This window comes from Anoplopoma fimbria, chromosome 19 (assembly GCF_027596085.1).
Source record: "Anoplopoma fimbria isolate UVic2021 breed Golden Eagle Sablefish chromosome 19, Afim_UVic_2022, whole genome shotgun sequence".
Classification (NCBI taxonomy): Eukaryota; Metazoa; Chordata; class Actinopteri; order Perciformes; family Anoplopomatidae; genus Anoplopoma; species Anoplopoma fimbria.
Window position 1 is genome coordinate 16,424,269 of NC_072467.1, and position 19,040 is coordinate 16,443,308.

The window sequence follows — 19,040 nt, forward strand, 5'->3', positions numbered from 1 at the left end:
AGTAATGGAAATATGACTGATAACCTCAATAATGGACTGTCATGGTCCACATGATCCCTAATGGTGTTTGTTGACCGTTGAACCAGAGCAAACATCAGGTCAAATTTTCACTGTGGTCATCACAGGTTACCTTAAAAAATAATTTGTAGATTTCAATGAAACCCGTTGATGACATTCATGGTCCCCTTTGAGTGGACCCTTAGGGCCTGTGTCCACATAGAGGCGCCTTTTTCTGGCAGAAAAAAGGGCCGCAACGGTAAAGTGCTCCAAGTGCTTTTTTAAATTTATTTTTTTATAATTATTGGACGACTATATATTTGTTTTACATAGTTTTTCCACCTCGAGCACCAAACGGTGGACAACTTCCTCATACTTCATAATGATGATGAAGACAAGACGCTGGTTCTCAGAAAAAGGCGCTTTTGACCTTCTCTCTCTAAGCACTGTTAAAACCAAAAGTCCCCGGGTTCAACACAAGCATAACATCTAATGGGCAGATTACAAAACAATTCAGAGTGCACTTGTATGCTCCCCAGAGGATGAACCTCTTTGCTTTCTGGACACTCCATGATTGTTCTTGCAGAGCAATCCTAATGTTAATTCATCACATTGCCCACATCGACCCTTTACTTCCCCTGCAACCAAATGAAATATGTATCATTTAGTATTTATAATGGAACATTAATAAGGTAAGATCAATAAAGATATGCAGCTTTGTACATCGTAAATATGGCAGTAAGGGGTTGACTTTAACAAATAATATTTGAGGTATATTTTAGTGAGTCAAAGTTTTCTCAGAATAAGTATCCGCACTTATTATGAACGAACAAAAAAACATGATGAACTTGATGTTTTATTTCCTTTGACGTAAATGAATCACACTCATAGGCAAAATGTTACAAAACTTCCTCATGCATCAGTGACAAAAGTACAAACTGAAACAACAGTGTCTCTCCATATCTTTCACAACACATTTTTGGTTAAAGACTATTTTCAGTTTAGACCGTTTTTTTATCCCCTCATGTTTTCCTCCAGTGTTTCACAACATGGACTGCCGTGACGTGTTAATGCGAGCACAAAGAAGTGCTGGTTAGGATACAGAGCAGCTCCAAACTTTATGTAGTATTTACCGTAAATGACTAGACGCGAGGGAATGTGAAGTGTCTATGCAAAAATAAGGAAGCAGTCTTCACAGCCTCAGCAGACTGGTCCTCCTACTTCTTAGTGTTCTGAGCATTTCTCCAGCAAATCCTTTCTTTCAGCACACAAACTGTGCCTGTTTTTCTGCTGTATTTACAAACCATTCACAGCAGAAAACATTAAGTTTTCAGTCTTAAGTTTAAGTTTCGAGTGAACTGAAACTTAGTTGTTTACTGTTATTAGTCCATGTGTTAGAAAACCTGCATCCTGATGCACCAGCTGGGTTTAAGTTCGTAACTTAGATCTAATATAGTATAGTGCTGTCACAGTATCAGATTTTCCCCACATGATTATCGTGGCGCAAAAATTTCACAGCAGCACTATCATGATATTTATATAACATTTAAATTAATATTAATGCCATCAGTCAAATTCATCTTTATCAAGTTTATTGTGTGTTTTGTCTCTTTTTGTCAAATGACTTCGTCAGTAGCGGTATATCGTGACATGCCTACGTGGGAGTTACACGATGAGTTAGTAAAAACAGGTTTCAGTATTTACAACATAGAGCCGAGACCGAACATAAAAATTTACATTTCGCTGCTAAAGTGAGCTAATGTTTTTCTTTGGTATTTATACAGAGAGCTCATTTCCTGTAACAGACTTCCTGTCTTTAAATTTGCGACGTGCTTGTTGTTGTGCTTTACAGTTATTGTTATTTGGCAGAAATTGAAGAATTTGTGTGATTTTTGATTCGCGTTCACCGCTTTCCTGCTTTTTACGAATGCATTGCTGCATTTCTTTGCGTGCTGAGGCAGTTAGTGGTGGTATAAACAAACTGCTTCATAGCACTACTAGTGGTCATCAGCAGAACCTTTTCACAAGAAGCTTTCGAGGCCGACACACTGATGATGTTGGTACCATTTATGATTATATGTGTGATACAGCTGTCAAAGCATAACAAAAGTCATCAATAAATTATCTTTGAGTGATGTGATGAGGTGTTGTTTGGCTGACAAACAAGTGTATTATCATATGTTAGCATGTAAATACATAGATTACTTGCTCTATTTTAATTGAACAGTCTAATTGTGACCAGTGAGTTATTAGCGAAAGCTGTCTTCCTCATATTGAATTATGACCGAATTACTTTCCGCAACAATATTTTGATGACCTTTGAAGTTGGAATGTTGCACCTGAAAGATGTGTCTGAGTTACATATAAAACTAAGTAGTTACAATGAATCACTAAATGCTGACTTAAAGGGACAGTTCACCCCCAAATCCAAATACATATTTTTCCTTTTACTTATTGTGTTATTTATCGATCTAAATAGTTCCTAGTGTTGGAAGAAATAGCAGTAGAGATGTCTGCCTTCTCTCCAATAAAATGGGACTATATGAAACTCTCCGTGTGGCACTCAAAGCGCCAAAAACTACATTTGAGAAACCCAACAGCAAAAATCCAAAAATCATAACACGGTTTCTCAAGATAGTCAACATAATTAAGAGCGATATTTCCAAAACTATGCAACTCACACCAAATTAATCGAGATAGATTGATAGCACTACGGAAGAAAGGAAAAATACGTATTTTAAATTTTGGGGTTGAACTGTCCTTTTACCTCGGTTTAGCTGGTGCAACAGGATGCCTTCTCTCTCAGTCTGATTTCTAATAAGCTGAGTTTGGAATTTTGCTGCTGGCTTGTTAAGATTTGGATCCCAATTAGATTTTAAAAAATATTTAAAAGTGACATGATTATTATAAAGGTGGCAGTACACTGATTCTAACAACTAAACACAGTGTTTGTTTAAATATTAATATCTCGTGTTTTTTTGATTCCTCTTTTCTAACAACAAGATGGGATTTTCCATTTAAAGACTACTTTGTATTGGCCTTCATTGGTCAGAGATCAGTGAGGTGTTTTGCCTTTCTGATGTAACGAGAGGTGTGTTTGCATCGACACTCCGTGAGCTGCACCGAGCGTGCGTCTGCTTTGCATGTGCTGTCGCTGAGCCGAGGACGGACAGCAGCAGCTGGAACTCACACAGAACAAATGGGGTCAAGGGATGCCAAAACCGTACTGACTGGAAAGCCAGGTCAGAGGTCGCAGAGGCATCGACACGTCCAGCGACTCACTCGCAGCAACATCTATTTCTGAAGCGACCGGGGCCCAGGCAGCTTGGGTTGACAATAAAGACATAAGGACTAGAGAGTAAAGCGCTTGTGCTCCAATGTGCAAACATTCAGATAGTGTGTGGATGTTCCCATTTTTCATAAACCTTCATCATAACCACTCCAGTTAGGAGCTTTCTACACCGTTCATAATGAGATGGCTGCATAGCTTGGGTTTAAGTCTGTGGGCAGAAAAAACTAAAGCATCAACAGAGCAGAGGTTTCCAGTGACAAAGGGCCTTACACGCTGTTTGATTTTGGGCTGTCCAGGACCAAACTCACAATCCTGAGAGACCATTAAGAGCTTTGCCGACCAGAGACAGCCACCAAGTCCTCCAACTTAAACATCATAATGCCCTCCAAACAACTATATAGGGTTTCAGACCTGACGCAGGACGCCATTTTTATAATGTCATGTTCTGTGTTTTTATTTTTACTTTGTTATTACTTTATTCTACTTTTTGTATCAACATTTTACAATTTTTAAAATCATAAGTGCGGTCAACCGCTTTGTGAAGCACTTTGAAGTGCAATTGATTTTGATTGAAAGGTGCTAAATTCATAAAGATTATGAGATTTCTCTGTTTTCCAAAACCCTTTTCTACAGTGATGCTCTGAAAGATGTGGGTCTGGTTTCAAATGACTACTTTGTTGAGGTCAGGTGACCTTCGTCTTCATTTAACAATGAAGCAAGGAATCCGTCCGTCCGTCCCTTCTTCACATATCTTGAGAACCGTTCATCCGATCTACTTCACATTTGGTAGGTGTAATGCTGGGGACCTTAGGGACTGCTTTGAAGGACTTGATGCAATTTGGACACGTTCAATACAGGAGTTTGAACAGGAGTAAGCCGCGACTTGGGTGTGTGTTTCTCTGTGAGTATGACTGTATTTCTCCGTATGACTGAACACACCGAGACGCGTCGCAACAGGCGAGGCAGCTTCAAAAACGGCCCTTGGCAAAGCGAGTCAGGGAAAACAGCTGATGAGACGTGGGGTGCGGATGCGTGGGCAACAGGCGATCAGATTTAAATAACTGAAAAAATGGATTTGTGAGAGACATCGAGCTCTTTCTGTTGCTCTGCTGTTGAATGAAGAGGAGGGAAAAATGATATAGTTCACCGTAGTTAAAAAACGCTTACATCATTCCTTCCTGACTTTGTCGGTTCTACCACGTCTAGCGGCATCAAAACAGGAAGTCAGTGGTAAAGTAGTGAAGCCCGCCTCTGGCTAAGCTTGATTGGGCCAAGTGTGACATTGGTGAGCGATGCGACTCTGCGTGGAGGACCCGATTTGCTCTCTGATTCCATGGGACTAACACCAAGGCTCACTTCCCATTAAAGATTTATGTAACTAAAAGATTTTCAACCCGCAACCTTCACTGCAGCTGTTTAGACATCAGGACAAATGATTATGTTGTCTACAATTGGGCCAGAAAGATGCACAATATGCCTCCAAACAACTTAATACATCCTAAAATACTAATTGCAACACAGCAGTGCTTTTAAAGTGTCAATCTCAATCCCTCATGTCATAATGTGGAAGTCGGTATTAAGAGTTGTTTACACTTTAAATCTCTCACCAAGCAACAGATCCCCAGGTAACATTAAAAATGAGGTACAGTTATTGAAATAAAAATAAAAAAACCCATCAAATCCCATGTTAGAACAGATAAAAATGTTTACGTTTATAAAAAAATGTAATAATAATTAAAAAAAAGATGAACTTTTGTCTCTTTAAGTCTCAGTCAAGTATAAACCCCTCAATCCTCAATATCTAGCCACTAGAACACTTTATTGTTCATAAAATCCCAAAACCCAGACCTACAGCAGGTAGAGAGTACCAGTGTGCAAACGTGGAGCTTGGAGCGTGGAGCCGATACAGGGCCACCGGCTGCTGTCGCGTGGTCAGACCCTGATCCGGAACATGCCCTGGCTCAGCTGAAGGCGGAACAGTCGACAGTTGGCGATGCGCAGGGCGGCGCAGGCTGTTTTGGAGAGGTCGCTGGGTAACATGGGCTTGGTACGATGCCACGTCCCAGTGCTGCGGCGGAACTCCCGGATGTAGTCGAAGCTTGTTCCTGTGCAAGAAACGACATCTTTGAACATTCAAAGAAAACTGACATCAGAAATCTGTTGTCGTTCTAGCTGGTTCTCTCTTACTGACCTGTGTCCAGGTCTCCCACCACATAGATGCTGGCTCCGATGGGCACAGCGCCGCAAACGAAGGACGAGCTGGTCTGGATACACAGGTTCTGTTCATCCAGCAACATCCACCTGTACCCATCACAACACAACAGATATAGGCATGTAAAATGCCACGTCGGGCTAGTTCATCAAGCAAGTTAAAAAGAATTAGACACCTGATGATGGAAGTAGCCAAGGAGTGAGCCATCTCGCATGCTTCTCGTCTCTGTAGAGTGTTGCACATGTGCAGTAGCGATTGGGCACTCACGAGAATATGGCAGAGGGTAGAGACTAAGTTTATGAGCTGAAGTGCAAGCGAGTATTTCAATGATCCTGGAGAGATACAGCTCAAACTTTTACATTTTCATTAAACATGACGATTAACTGTGGTCTCTGTTGTTTTGATAATCACTTAAAAGATATAGGGGCAAGTAAAAATATAATTCTGGTAAGTATATTTCTGAAAAAAATTAAAATAAGTGTTGAGCCCTGTATGTAACAATTGAGGGGAAAAAAACACAATACTCATCGTTTTGTCAACAACTTTCTTGATTTTCAAATCTTCATATAAAAGAGGTTGGATATTTGTAGATTTAGTTTCCTTCACTTTTGACGACATCATACCGAAATATTTGATAACACAGTGTGCTTTCTCTGCATGAACACTTATCTTCTTTAATCATGCCCATGTGTCCCAAAACAAAAAATTGGTCACCAGAAAAATGTACAAAATAAAAGTATTTTGTACTTTTAGCAGTTTTTTTTTTCTTCAGTGTTTTAGCAGTATTCAGTATTCTACAAAGAACTGTATTGTGGTCATGGGAGAATAGCTGACAGAACAAGAAACTACTTAGTGGTACCTGATGGGAATCCAATAAAGAATAAACTTTTAGAAAGAAGATCATGTGATATGGTCAAAAGCTAAACTAAATGGTCCTGTGGTGAGATTGTTTTCTAAACTGCTGTTTTCAAGGTAAGGAATGATGATTGACACCCAACGTTTTTAGACCATAATGGGACTGTGAAACCCCCAAAATAGCAGTAGCAATAGTGTATTAGAATCTGACAAAAGTTGCTGTTTAGAAGCGTTTTTTTAAATCCCTCTGAAGTAGCATCTCCATACTGACCTCCTCATCTCGTCATGGTAGAACTCAGACTTGCAGGTCAGCATCTGTCTCTGCTCGGGGTTGTCCTGCTCCTTGCTTCTAACTCCACCGAACACGTAGAGCTCCTGGCCGACGCCACACGCCACCGACCCAAACCTGACCAGAAACATGATCAATTGAGAAACTTGTTAGTGGATAAAAATAACCGGTCTGGTATGTCTCCTACTGGCTAATCCAGCAAATTAGATTTCTTGATTCCTAATCAAGGCACTATATCACAATCACAAAACATAGAATTGCTTTACTTCATGGCCATAAGGTAATCCTGCTTGGTAACATTGCTCACAATGACCCAGAAGCAGATAACTAGAGATAATGGTGACTGAATGCTGGATGTTTCTTCACACCTTAGGATCAGCGATGTCTAACCAGTGTACAGGCTGTGACTCAACATCCTCTTCTGTAGCTACGTCATCATCCTGAGCAGCATTTTTAAAATGACAGCCATTATTTCAGTGTGACTGTGGTGTAATTTGAGGGAAATTAAACTGAAACTAAAACTGGCAGCCGTGGGAGACCGACAAGTCATGCTTTGTTTCCTGTTGTGCAATGCAAACAAGTACAAAGTATCACAGGTTGAGGTCAAAGGTTTGTGTTACACGGCAGTACGTATAACATGTTGACAAAGGAATCATCAATGGACAGAAAAGAGAGGATAACAAGACAATGACATGAGCAGAAGACAACAAATGCTGGCTTAAACTTCAGATCAATCATAGATCATCTTTCTCTCGGTCACAACAGTTTGTGTTCACCTTCTCTCTTTCAGAGGACAGAGGCCTGTCCACTGCTGGGTTTTGGGGTCATAGCATTCGACTGAGTCAAACAGCTTCCCGTAGGAGCCCCGCCTATGGCGTAGATCTTCTTGTTCATGGAGGCGTAGCAGCCGACCTGACGGAGAAGACAGACGCTGCTTAACAAGTCGCAGCATGTTGGGAGAGCTTGGCTGTGGAAAATGAATCACTCTACCCCATTTTCCATTGTTAAGTGTGTGTGTGTGTGGTGTGTGTGTGTGTGTGTGTGTGTGTGTGTGTGTGTGTGTGTGTGTGTGTGTGTGTGTGTGTGTGTGTGTGTGTGTGTGTGTGTGTGTGCCACACGGACAAAGAGAGACCAAAAACATAGGCAGCAACCAAATATGGGTCGGGAAAAGACAGTTTTTCTATGTTGCTGATCCAACGCACAAGGCAACATGCTTTTTTTCTCCCCCAAAATAAAAGCATACGCTGTTGTCATTGCGGAAGCGTAGCACCCACCCCACTATTTATTTGTTTATTTGGTAGAGACAATGCACATTAATAAAACATTTATGTAAATGCGCCAGAGTTATTCAAGAGGCTATTTTTCATCTGTAGTCCCGAGACATTCATTCATTTATGCATTATTGACCCTTGACAAAGCTCGCAGAAACAATAAAAGAAGAGAGAATATTACTATAAGTAGTCACATTATTTGTCCTACATATTCAAGTACTATTTAGACATGCAACACAGAGGCTCATAAAACAACATATACAAAGCGAATAAATGAGGGACAATTATGTTAAATAGAGACATTGACTAGGGACAGGAATATGCTCCACTAAAAGTATAGTGTCTAACAATGTTAGACATGTTTCATGTTTTGTGCGTTTTAAGCACAAAACATAAAAGCATGCAGAGTATGTAAAATATATAAGTCAGTCTGACACAGGTAAACAACAATAAAAGACCTGCATGCAGGTAATTGTTCAGCTTTCACAGAGAATGCAGGCTGACTGAAAGCACTTTTCCTGAGTGGGATAATGCAATCTCCTCTTAATGCACCTCTTGTGAGCCGATATGCAGTTGTTCTTGTGGTAACAAACTGTCTGAGCGGAGGAGAGGTCAAGCCATATATAATATTGTACATGAGACAGACATTCACATATTTAATCATATTTTCCAAACTGAACAAGTTATATTTTTTATTATTGGGCAATGATGAGAAAGAAGTCTTCGTCTACTCTGTCATTGTGAATTTTGTATGTGCGTTGTTACCTTTCGGATCATGGTCATACTGGTCTGCATTTTCCAGGTACTGAAGTGAGGGTCGAACACTTCAACGGTGATCAGCTCCGCGTCCTTGGTCTCTCCTCCGAGGACGTAGATCAGACCGTCCAGCTCCACCACACCAAAGCTCTGACGAGCCTGGTGACGAAGTGACAACACCACACAATGTCACACGTATTGAATTACAAATGCTCCATACACACGTAAAGCACAGGTATGACACAACACTTTTCTCTACAACGTGTAAGCTGTAGTCGATGTGTCAAATCTAGGTATTGCAGCTTTGCTGACATCTAGTGGTCATGAGGTTAAATTGTAAAAAACTCAGAGCATATTCTGTATCATAGCTGCAGAAACGAGACGTGGACTGATGATTGATCCTGAATCATGAACAGTAGAAAATCTGAAAAACTGAAATGATCATTTGAGTGTGTATTTGTTATAACTGAGAGAAGGTTTGATCTGGATAGTAAAATAGATGAAAAGGGGGAAAAATTAGACAGGACTAAATCTACTGGGAGAATCAGTCAGTTGTCTATAAATTTATAATTTATAACTGCCGAAACCTCAGGGGAAGCACAGTAAGAGAAGGGGGGGTATACCTGTAGCATCGGGGGAATGGGACTCCAGGTGTTGGAGTCGGGGTCATATTTCTCTCCACTGTCCAGGACTGTGCTGTGTTCGTCTGCTCCGCCCATCACAAACAGAAAACCCTCTAACAGACAGGAAACACTACATTTTACTCAGTTATTACACTGTTACTACTAAATACGTATTGTCTGAAACCCTATCAGTGACGATGTAAATGTTCATTCAAGTAATTCATGACAGGAGTTACAGATGTGTTTTCAGTGGCATAGCCAGCACTGACCGGCAGCGACCACGCCGTGGCTGAGGCGGGCGATGCTCATTGGCTGCAGCTCGATCCAGGCCTGTCTGTTGGTGTCATAGAGCGGACACATGCAGCGGGTCACTGCAGTGGGCTTCCTGCTTCTGTGAGGGTCATAGAAAAGCATCACCATGAGATCTGGGTGAACTCGTTACTGATTTAACCTCCTCCTCCAAAACATTTCCATGTATGTCATAACAGGACACTAAAACTCTCCATTTAACATCAAAGATTATGATAATAGTGATGCTAAAAATATGAAGTCCAAATAAGATAAGGGATCAAATAGGGCTGGGCAATATTGCCAACTTCTAATATCACAATATTGTTAATTTCATATCTTGATAATGATATATATATATATATATATATATATATATATATATATATATATATATATATATATATATATAGATATAGCATGTTTTCTGGTAATTCAATAAATAAAAAGTCCATATGAAATAGCCACATGATTTCTGAAATCTTGTTTTAGTGTAAAACATAAAGACTGTGACTTACTTGCGATCCTCCCCTCCGGCGATAACGATACACTCAGAGTAACCTCGGGGTTTGAAGGCGGCGAGCATGGCCTCTCCCTGCAGCTGGCCATCTGCCAGCACCTGCTGACAGTACTCTCTGATCACCTCCCTCATTAGCGGCTCCCCCATGGCCTGATGGGATACCAAGCAGCACACAGCTACTGAGTTAGCCCAAAAGAGTTTGGCCTCAAAAGCGGCATTTTCAACAAGAAACAATTTGACTGGATGTTTACGTCATCATGTGTTGTTACACTGATGATAATACTATGCAGCATAAATCTGGACAGCCCCTCACAGCTTCCTTACCTGCTCCCTCAGGTAGCTCACGTCCAGGCCCTGCAGCCATACTGCAGACATCACCTCCTTCATGTGTACCTGCAAATACAGATAGAGTGAAAGACTCACTTTTTGGTTTATGGAACAAACACAAAGCTTGCAGCACTTAGAGCCAAATAAATTAGCTTTTTTGGACACTTGAGGGAACAAGACATTGACATATCCCCACCTTATGTATATAAAGTTAATATAGTAAAGAAGTTGGGGAAAAGTTGCCCATTTCCACAACTGGCGGACACAGATACATATATGTTGCATAGCTAGCATTTATACGGCAAATGTAAGACCAGTATTCGTTCTCTTTTTAGCTCTATTTTGATCTCCAAAGACACAATGAAATCCCTGCAGCCCCCAGTGTTCCACCGATTTCTCCTCACTAACTTTGTCTGTCTGATGCTTGGTGATGGGACGATAGTGAAGAGTGGGTTTTATTCAGAGCTTTTTATCTTTAAACGGCCGCCTGATTCTTGCTGGAAAAAGGTTGAAGATTGAATTTGCTGGCATTAAAACCCCCCAAAAAATGAGCTAAAAGACACTAAAATGTAACTTTCTGAATTGAAGAGCTGATCCCCGTTATTTAAAAAAAAAAATGTTTTTCCAGGCAGTTCATTTTCATTCCTACAAAAATCAATAATTTGACTCTTAACAGTTGTTTGAGTTTTGCTTCCAATCACAGTGAACGACAACTTTAGCTAGTGTTTCATTATCTTTGTGTGTTAAAGCCACTTAGGTGCAGTTGGATTTGAAAAGGTTGTACTGCTTCGCAGACTTGATGATTTTCATACTGCGCAGAAATGAAATGAAATCAATGGATGCCTATGTTTCTACAACGTGATTGCATGTTTGCAAAATACTAAGCTGTAAATGTGAATTGAACTTAATGGGTTAAAAAAAACACTGGTATGATTCTGTAAGAGATCATCGAGAAATATAACTTCAAATCAATTTGTGACTTTATTGCAATGTTACAGATGTTGGATGCTAGAACACACATGTATTTTAAAGCTTACTAACCATACAAAGAACACAAACTTATCAGATACAAAACTCTAATGACCAATTAGTTGACTAGTCAGCTAAGCGGAGGCAAACCAACTTCCTGTTATACCCTTGATTCAAATGAACTTTACTCCAACCATGTCCTGTATAATGATATCTTATTATTCTAATCAGCTGAGCAAAAAAGCTACCTGTCGACATTTTCCATAACCCTCTCATCTTCACACTGAACCTGTAGTAAGAGTCACTCACCTTGCGCTCCACCGGGTCGTGTGCGTACCACCGCACCACGGCCTCCAGCACGTGCTTCTCGTTGCCCACGTTCAGCTTCTCCATGGCCAGCAGTTCGCATAGCCGGCCTGGGGGAAGCTCTCTGAACTCCTCGGTGCGCGCCACGTCGCCGAAGTGCGTCTGCAGGAACTCGGTGGCGGCGTAGTGGACGTGGTGGAGGCAGTAGTGCAGGGAGAAGAGCCGGATGCCGATGCAGTTCTCTGCGGCGATGCAGCTCTCTAAGAACTGGCAGCACAGGTTCTTGAGGTCGGTCATGAGGAGCAGGTCAGACGCCTGCACCATGTCCTGGATGGTCTCCTCCCTCAAGGTGATCTGTATGTGAAGGACAGGACGAATGGATATCCACAGCAATATCTATAAGGACAGGCAGCAAACAAACCTAAGCATGTCACTAAAGCCTCTATACTTACGTCACCGCTGAAAATGTAGTCCAGGATCTGCTTCATGATGGCCATGGAGACCCCCTGCAGCTCGATTCTGTATGTGGACCCATCCTCCTTTGGGGGATTGTAGTTCAGCTTGGTCCTAACAGAAACACATTAACAGAAGTGAATATGACAAATAGGAGGCCCTTTTTAACATATCCAGCTGTAGCATTGCCATTGTGACAGCGGACACGCCCATGATGCTTTGGCATAGAAAACACCAGGCAAAGGGAACATCTGGATGTGGGCTGGTGGGACTGACCTGACATAAGGGCTGGCAGCGGCCAGGATGTTTTTCTGGACAGCCAGCTCCTCTCCGTCGACCACCAGCAGCGCGTCGTGAAAGCTTTGCTCCTGCCAGAAGGTGCGTAGGACCCTGAGGAGTTTCTTGGAATGTTGTGGGTCCGAAACCCTCGAACCGGTTTCACTCGCTACAGAGTCGGGCATGTCTAGGGGTCGACTGTACACAAATAAACAGGGGGACACTCTTCAATTCGGCAAATAAAAGTTAAAAAGCAATCGGTTCGTTGGGTCCTCGTCTTACTGTTAATTACCGGGCGTGCTGTGTGTGTGCGTGCGTGTGCGTGTGTGGCTAGGCTATTAACTTAGCACAACAACAAGCAGTCCCTACGTCAAAGACGGTAGCGTGTCGCAGGCAAAACGATGAATAATAAAGCAGTGGGAGAGGTAACTCAGCTAACGTTAGTCATATTTGGTGCACATTCACGTAGGCTTGAGCCACAGAACTCTAACTATATTCACAGCGGTGCAAGCTTGTTATGTCATGTTTGTTTTACTTTTGACAATTCGAGTTTAGGCTTTTTACATGACTTACCTTAACACTACGTAATGCACTTTTCCTTTTGTATGGACATGGACTGCACCTAGCTTCTCTTAGGACAACATGAATCACTCCAGGCGAGAATGTTGTAACTGGACGAGAAGATATGTATGGTGCTGCATTCAAAGTAAACGGAAATATGGGTAATACGACACTCCCATTCATTTGGGCTACCTAACTATCCAAACAAATACAAACGATAAACAAATATACCAGCAAAATAAACAAATGCATGACCAAATAAAATAGATTAGTTAATAGCTTTGAATAAATTGCGTTATAAAAAACATTTTACTATCCCAGCCGTGATGATTGTAGAATTCGTCTAGTACCTGAATGCAGCATCAGCTAGGCGGAAAGCGTGCATATAAACACCGTTCCAACACTTCAATGGCAACCTGCGTACCAACACAATTGCGGATAAATTAGTGATGCAACATATAGTGCTTAAATCATATGAAGAAATATTCTTAAAACTAACCTCTTTTCCGAGTTGCTGTGTAGATTGCGAAATGGCTAAACCAAGTTAGAAGAAAAAGCTAAATGGAACAGAGCCATAAATCCAAACTGCCAGCACAAAGTTACCGAAAATAAAGCTTCCATCAGTATTTCCGGTGTGAGCAAAACATTCTAAAGCAACTAGTGTAGTCTAAGTACACTTTATTAATATAAAATAGCTAAATAAATGAAGCATGTGGTGAGGAGTAAGTCTATATTTCTTTCACAATGTATAATCATGGTCATATTGCTGTATGAAAGAGTACATAGACTAACATTTCCGCTTTTAACTTGAAGGAAAACTCGTCCTTCAGCCAACAACTGCTATCTCTCGCCAACTTGAAACGACTCTCGCCGCCATAACTTTGGACAAGTGTGAATATTAATATGCTTTGCGCGATCACACAAAGGTAAAAGTGCTGACTACGTTTGTATAAGCTATTATGACAGTATGTTAGCTTAGAGAGAATCATTCAACATACAAGGATCGTTTTATTGTTATTGTACGACATAGGGTTGCGCAAAGAAATGCTGTTTGTGGTCCAATATGCTGCATAAGAAAATTACAAAAAGGAGCTAAAACTACATTATATGGTGGAGGATGAATGTAGCTTGAGTAAAGATCACTGTGGCCCGCCCGTAGTGCAGATGTCAGTGATTAAGCTCTAACTTCCTTCCACGATTTCCTCAGATTGTTAAAGCAATACATTTGTATTTAAGTACGGCTCATAGAATGTATGTCTCTTGTCTCCAGCTCCAATGGCGATGTTGTGATGGAGGAACCAATCAGCATCGTAAACGTTTGCCCTACGGAACACAACTGGGGACTCACAGTTTGAAACTACAAACATGCCTCGACCCACTCGGAGTCGACTGTCTCCATGGATAGAGAGTCTGATCCTGGGCTACGGCAGCCGGGAGGAGAGCGGCAGAGGGCGGCTGAAGGCCCACGTCATCGGGGTGGGTCAGATGACCCTGTCCCAGGCTCTCGGCTCAGAGGGCCCCACAGGGCTCCTCTTCCTGTCCGACGGGCTGCTCCAGATCCCCGCCATCCTCACAGCGTCCGCCTGGGAGCACCTTCAGGAGCAGGAGGACCGCGAGTGTTTCACCAGCCTGCTCAACACCACGGTGTGCATCCAGGACTACCGGCTGCAGTTCCACATGGCCCTGGAGCAGACCAAGTGCAGGTTCGTCTTGTCAGTCGGGGAACTGGCCACGACCGCGGCCGGGCCGGTTAAAGACGGCACCCCTTGCAGCACGACGCTGCCCTCCGTCAGGTCAAAGATCTGCAAGACGTGGAGGGCCCTGCTGGGTCAGGAGACGCAGGACTCCCAGTGTGGGTTTGACCTGTCGGAGCTCCTTGGGGAGTGGCAGCACGATTGCCTGCAGGCCGTGCTGGAAGATGTCCGGGACAGGCTGACGACAGCGAGCCCGCAGCCCACCACATCAACATGCGACCCGTCAGCGACCCACCCAGACACATTCACCACCACAAGCTGGGATGTAGACAGGATCAGATATAAGGGGGAGAAACGTTTCAGTGTCCCCATGAAGTGTCTTCTCATCCCAGAGGAAGACAGTCAGCAGATGCAAACACCTCCAAATGTCAGAAGCGGGACAGCGAGTGGACTTTCTGTCGCCTCTGAGGACAGGAATAGAGACTCGCCCCGACCTTCGGGGACCACGCCGCCTTCTGTTGACGACGCAGAATGGCGAACAGCCAAGCCAGCAGTTGTAGAGGGAGATGAAGATGCCAGTGAGACTTCGCCGTGCGTGGAGGACAGCATGCTAGACGAGAACGCGTTTGCAGCCCTGATTGATGGAGACGTCCTGCCTTTATCCAACCCCTGGGACAATTTCTCTCCACCATGGGTCACCTTTTCCTCCGATGTGTCTCCACCATCGAGCCCCCCGCCGCACAATCCCGCTGCTCCAGAATTCAGGTCTGATCACTCTGTGATCTCAACCAGCACACAGCTTCCTGTCCACAGCTCCGAGGACTCCCAGCAGACATCAGAGTCCACCAACCTCCCGCTGTACCAGAAACAGCCACACTCGTCCAGTCCCCCTGTCACGGCTGCTTCTTTGACTTCTGTGAGTCCACCAGACCCCCTCAGCAGACCCTCAGGCCCGCTCCCCGCCTCAGAAGAACGCCATGACGATGCAGCTAAACGAACTATTCTGGCTTTGGACCAAGAAAGCCAGATTTTGGAAGAAGACGTGGAGGAGACCATCAAGGGGAAATACAGAAAGGCAAAGAGAAAGAGAAGTGAGCCCACACCAGAAGCAAAGACCACCCTAGTGGAGGAGGAGGAAGCTCAGATCGGTGGGAGCCCTCCGTCCTGGCTCTTTGACACCCCGGCAGGCTCCGGGGCCGACGAGGGCAGCGGTCACGGGGAGACTTTAGGAGCTGTCTCGAGAAAGAGACCCACCGTCCACAGCGATGGCCGGCTCTTCTCTTATTCTTACCAGCTGTCAGGACAGAACCTGCTGGATTTCAGTCGACTCAAAGTGGCAGAGTCCCTGTTGCACTGGGCCGTGAAATATCTTGTGGTCCCGAAGCAGACGGATGATCCAGTAACCTCCAATCGGACGTCGTCCAACGGGGCCAACGGGGCCGACGCGGTCGACGTGACCACGCTTTAGAGTCAAATGTCAAACTGATCTGTTATTGTTTCAGTCGCTGTTGTCAGCATGCTGGATGTTACAATCACCTCTGACATAGTGTCGACTCATGATAATGTTCCTTAAGCCCGTTTTGTACAGAATCTGTGACACACCGAGTAAAAAGTCCAGTTTGTAACAAATATTGGTACATTTTCACTGTGAAACATTTTAAGCTCGACCAGCGTAAATAAAGAAGGAAATAATTTTATTTGCTTTCTTAACTTAACTAGAATAGTAAAATAATCGTCGGACGGATCTTGCAGTGTGAGAGGAAAAATAAAGCGCGTTAATCATTTTCGCATGTTGGGTTAACATCACACCGCCTTTTGACACAGTAGGGTCTCATTAAGTACATATGGTGAGAGTAATAGCTAACAGTTTACACAACCTGCTACTGTATGGTGAGTTAATCATAGGAATGTGATCCAGTGTTGACAAAAACTATTGAGTAATTTATTAAATTGAATATATGATGGCCAAGGCATACTTACCATCCTTCATATCAGAGGAAACAACTGTGACCTATATTAGAGGTCACTATGATACAAACCACCAGATTTCCATCATGTGGTGTAACTATTCAGAAAAAATAAGCTTTCCTGGCAGTTTAACCAGTGGCGTGGACTCAGGTCACATGACTTGGACTCGAGTCACAAATGTGATGACTTCGGTCTCGACTTGACAAAATGAAAGAAGACTTGCAACTCTACTTGGATTTTAAAACAATGACTCGTAACTTCATTTGGTCTGAAGCCTTTTGACATGAGAACACTCGATACCTTCCCCCCAAGACGGAAGATGAAAAAAGTCTGACACGGATCAGTTAATTTCCTGAATCAACGTTATCGCTTCTCATTCCCTGCAAGTTGACATTTAATTTTTTTTTTATCATCAAGTTCCATTCAATTTGTTTTATTTAAACTTGTTTTAACGAATAAATACACATTTTGAAAAACATTTGTGATTTTTGACAATTGCATTTATTATTAATCTGTTGTTAAAATGACATGGCATTTATGACTTGTTTAGGACTCAAAAAAAAGTTTCGGACTTACCAAGACTTGAGACTCGGTCCCACCTCTGGTTTTAATACAATAGTTATAATAGTTTTCTGTCTGTATGTATAATATTTTTCAGTTACTGTGAATTCTTTACTGTTTTTTTACTGGGGGGGTTTATTGCTCATTTGCTTATTTATAATACTTATTTTGTTTTTTTGTTTTACCATGTCTCTTGTTTGCACTATCCTCTATGCTGCTGTAATCCTGTAAATTTCCCTGCTGCAGGACTAATAAAGGATTATCTTATTTTATCTTATCTTATACAATGCATGCTGGGAGTATGTCAATATGTTAACCAAAGATCTGTAGAAACGTTTTTGAAGAACTTTGAGAACGACACTCACACATTTCTTCATCTCATTATTTCAAGTTACAAGACTGTTTCAGAAGAAGTCAGGATTAATTGTTCTGAAAACATTCTTCTGAAATTATTTTCAGGTGATTATTTTATTTCATGAAATCATTGATACAAGAATATATGATTTCACCAAATCATACAGTAGTTTGATTTTTACCTTTTTCTAAAACATAATGTATTACTATATATGTATATGCAGCATCACTTGTGAGAGTAAAGCACTTTTCTATTTGTCCAGTAGATGTCACTAACTCACATATTTGAACTGTGATTACCGTTGGGAGGAAGGTAAAAGTTTATTTTCAAAAATATGAAAACTGCCAGTGAATTGTTACCATGATGGAGACCAGACCACAATTTTAACATTTTTAAAACAACAATATAATACAGAAGATGAATTCAGCCTTTAGCTAAGACACATACATGGGACCATTTTAATAAGTAATACTACAGTGCACTAAGTCAGCATTTCTGCCCACAATTTATTCTCATTATTGCAAGTTGCTTATTGCGACACCATGAGAAAATACCATTACATTACATTACATTACAGTCATTTAGCAGACGCTTTTATCCAAAGCGACTTACAGGAAGTGTATACCAGGATGTAGAAGTGGTCATTGGCTCAGTGTTTGAATGGTTTCAGGGTACAGAGGTGTGTGACAGATGCTTTATTGATGAGGCTTATCGATCCTTCCAGTCTCCCTCTCTGCTCAAAAATATGTTTTGCAGAATGATGTAATAGAAGAGTTTTGCCATTCCTCTGCTGAGGTGGAGAGTTTCTCTGCGCTCACCTTAAATGTATACGAGCTCTGATTCCTATGTCACATGCAGGCTCCAAGGAGAGTCAAAAGAGGAGACGACCCACGTCATATCACCGGGGAAAACAGCAAAATCTGGTCTGCACTTGGCAAAATGTTCACTATCTGGAACATGAGCGTACTCAAAAGGTCTGTCAGGCCCAGTGGAACCAAAGATCACCTGAACCATCACTATCCCCATTATGTCTAGCACCGTCTGCTGTAACCCTGAACCGTCGCAGCACCAGTTACACTGTTTCAATAGCCTTGGCAGGTTCACTAGAATATACAGCCCACAGCTGTGAACTACCTATGCAAAGGTTACTTGCAAGACAAACAGAGCAGACGGGGCTTTTTTTTTCGGGTTGGGGGCTTAAAGAGACAGGCGCTAAAACGGAGCGTTTCAGACAGAGTGAATACAGGTATCTTCAGACAGACAGTGTGTGAAAAATAATGTTGTTTTTTTTTACATTAATGCATATAGACATGTTCTAGTGGAAACCTAAAATACAATTATGAGCCTTAAAATAAGCATGATATGTCTCCTTTAAAGGCCATAGAATTTGTCTACAGTGCACGGCTGATAGAGACCTCTTGCATCATTATCAATCCTAAAATGTGTCTCATGCAGTATGGGTGGAGA

The 19,040-nt window shown here is 42.2% G+C and overlaps 2 protein-coding genes across 2 annotated transcripts; one reads left to right on the forward strand and one right to left on the reverse strand.

The window, feature by feature from the left end:
* Window positions 1–853: 853 nt before the first annotated feature.
* gan (gigaxonin) lies at window positions 854–13,565 on the reverse strand. Its single transcript, XM_054619672.1, is given in 16 exon segments — window positions 854–5,394; window positions 5,481–5,590; window positions 6,628–6,762; window positions 7,422–7,512; window positions 7,515–7,557; window positions 8,682–8,831; window positions 9,296–9,408; window positions 9,565–9,686; window positions 10,102–10,253; window positions 10,428–10,496; window positions 11,709–12,059; window positions 12,158–12,272; window positions 12,435–12,632; window positions 13,008–13,129; window positions 13,346–13,411; window positions 13,495–13,565. Coding segments are annotated over 13 exon segments (1,809 nt in total). The 5' UTR covers window positions 12,620–12,632; window positions 13,008–13,129; window positions 13,346–13,411; window positions 13,495–13,565; the 3' UTR covers window positions 854–5,221.
* Window positions 13,566–13,621: 56 nt separating this feature from the next.
* acd (ACD shelterin complex subunit and telomerase recruitment factor) lies at window positions 13,622–17,052 on the forward strand. The gene is made up of 3 exons (XM_054619673.1): window positions 13,622–13,717; window positions 13,809–13,921; window positions 14,266–17,052. Exon 3 carries the CDS (start codon window positions 14,361–14,363, stop codon window positions 16,155–16,157), a length of 1,797 nt encoding a protein of 598 aa, XP_054475648.1. The 5' UTR covers window positions 13,622–13,717; window positions 13,809–13,921; window positions 14,266–14,360; the 3' UTR covers window positions 16,158–17,052.
* The last annotated feature ends 1,988 nt before the right edge of the window (window positions 17,053–19,040 follow it).

Excerpts from the sequence above, each read along its gene's own strand:
- acd (XM_054619673.1), top strand. The coding sequence starts at position 14,361 with ATGCCTCGACCCACTCGGAGTCGACTGTCTCCATGGATAGAGAGTCTG.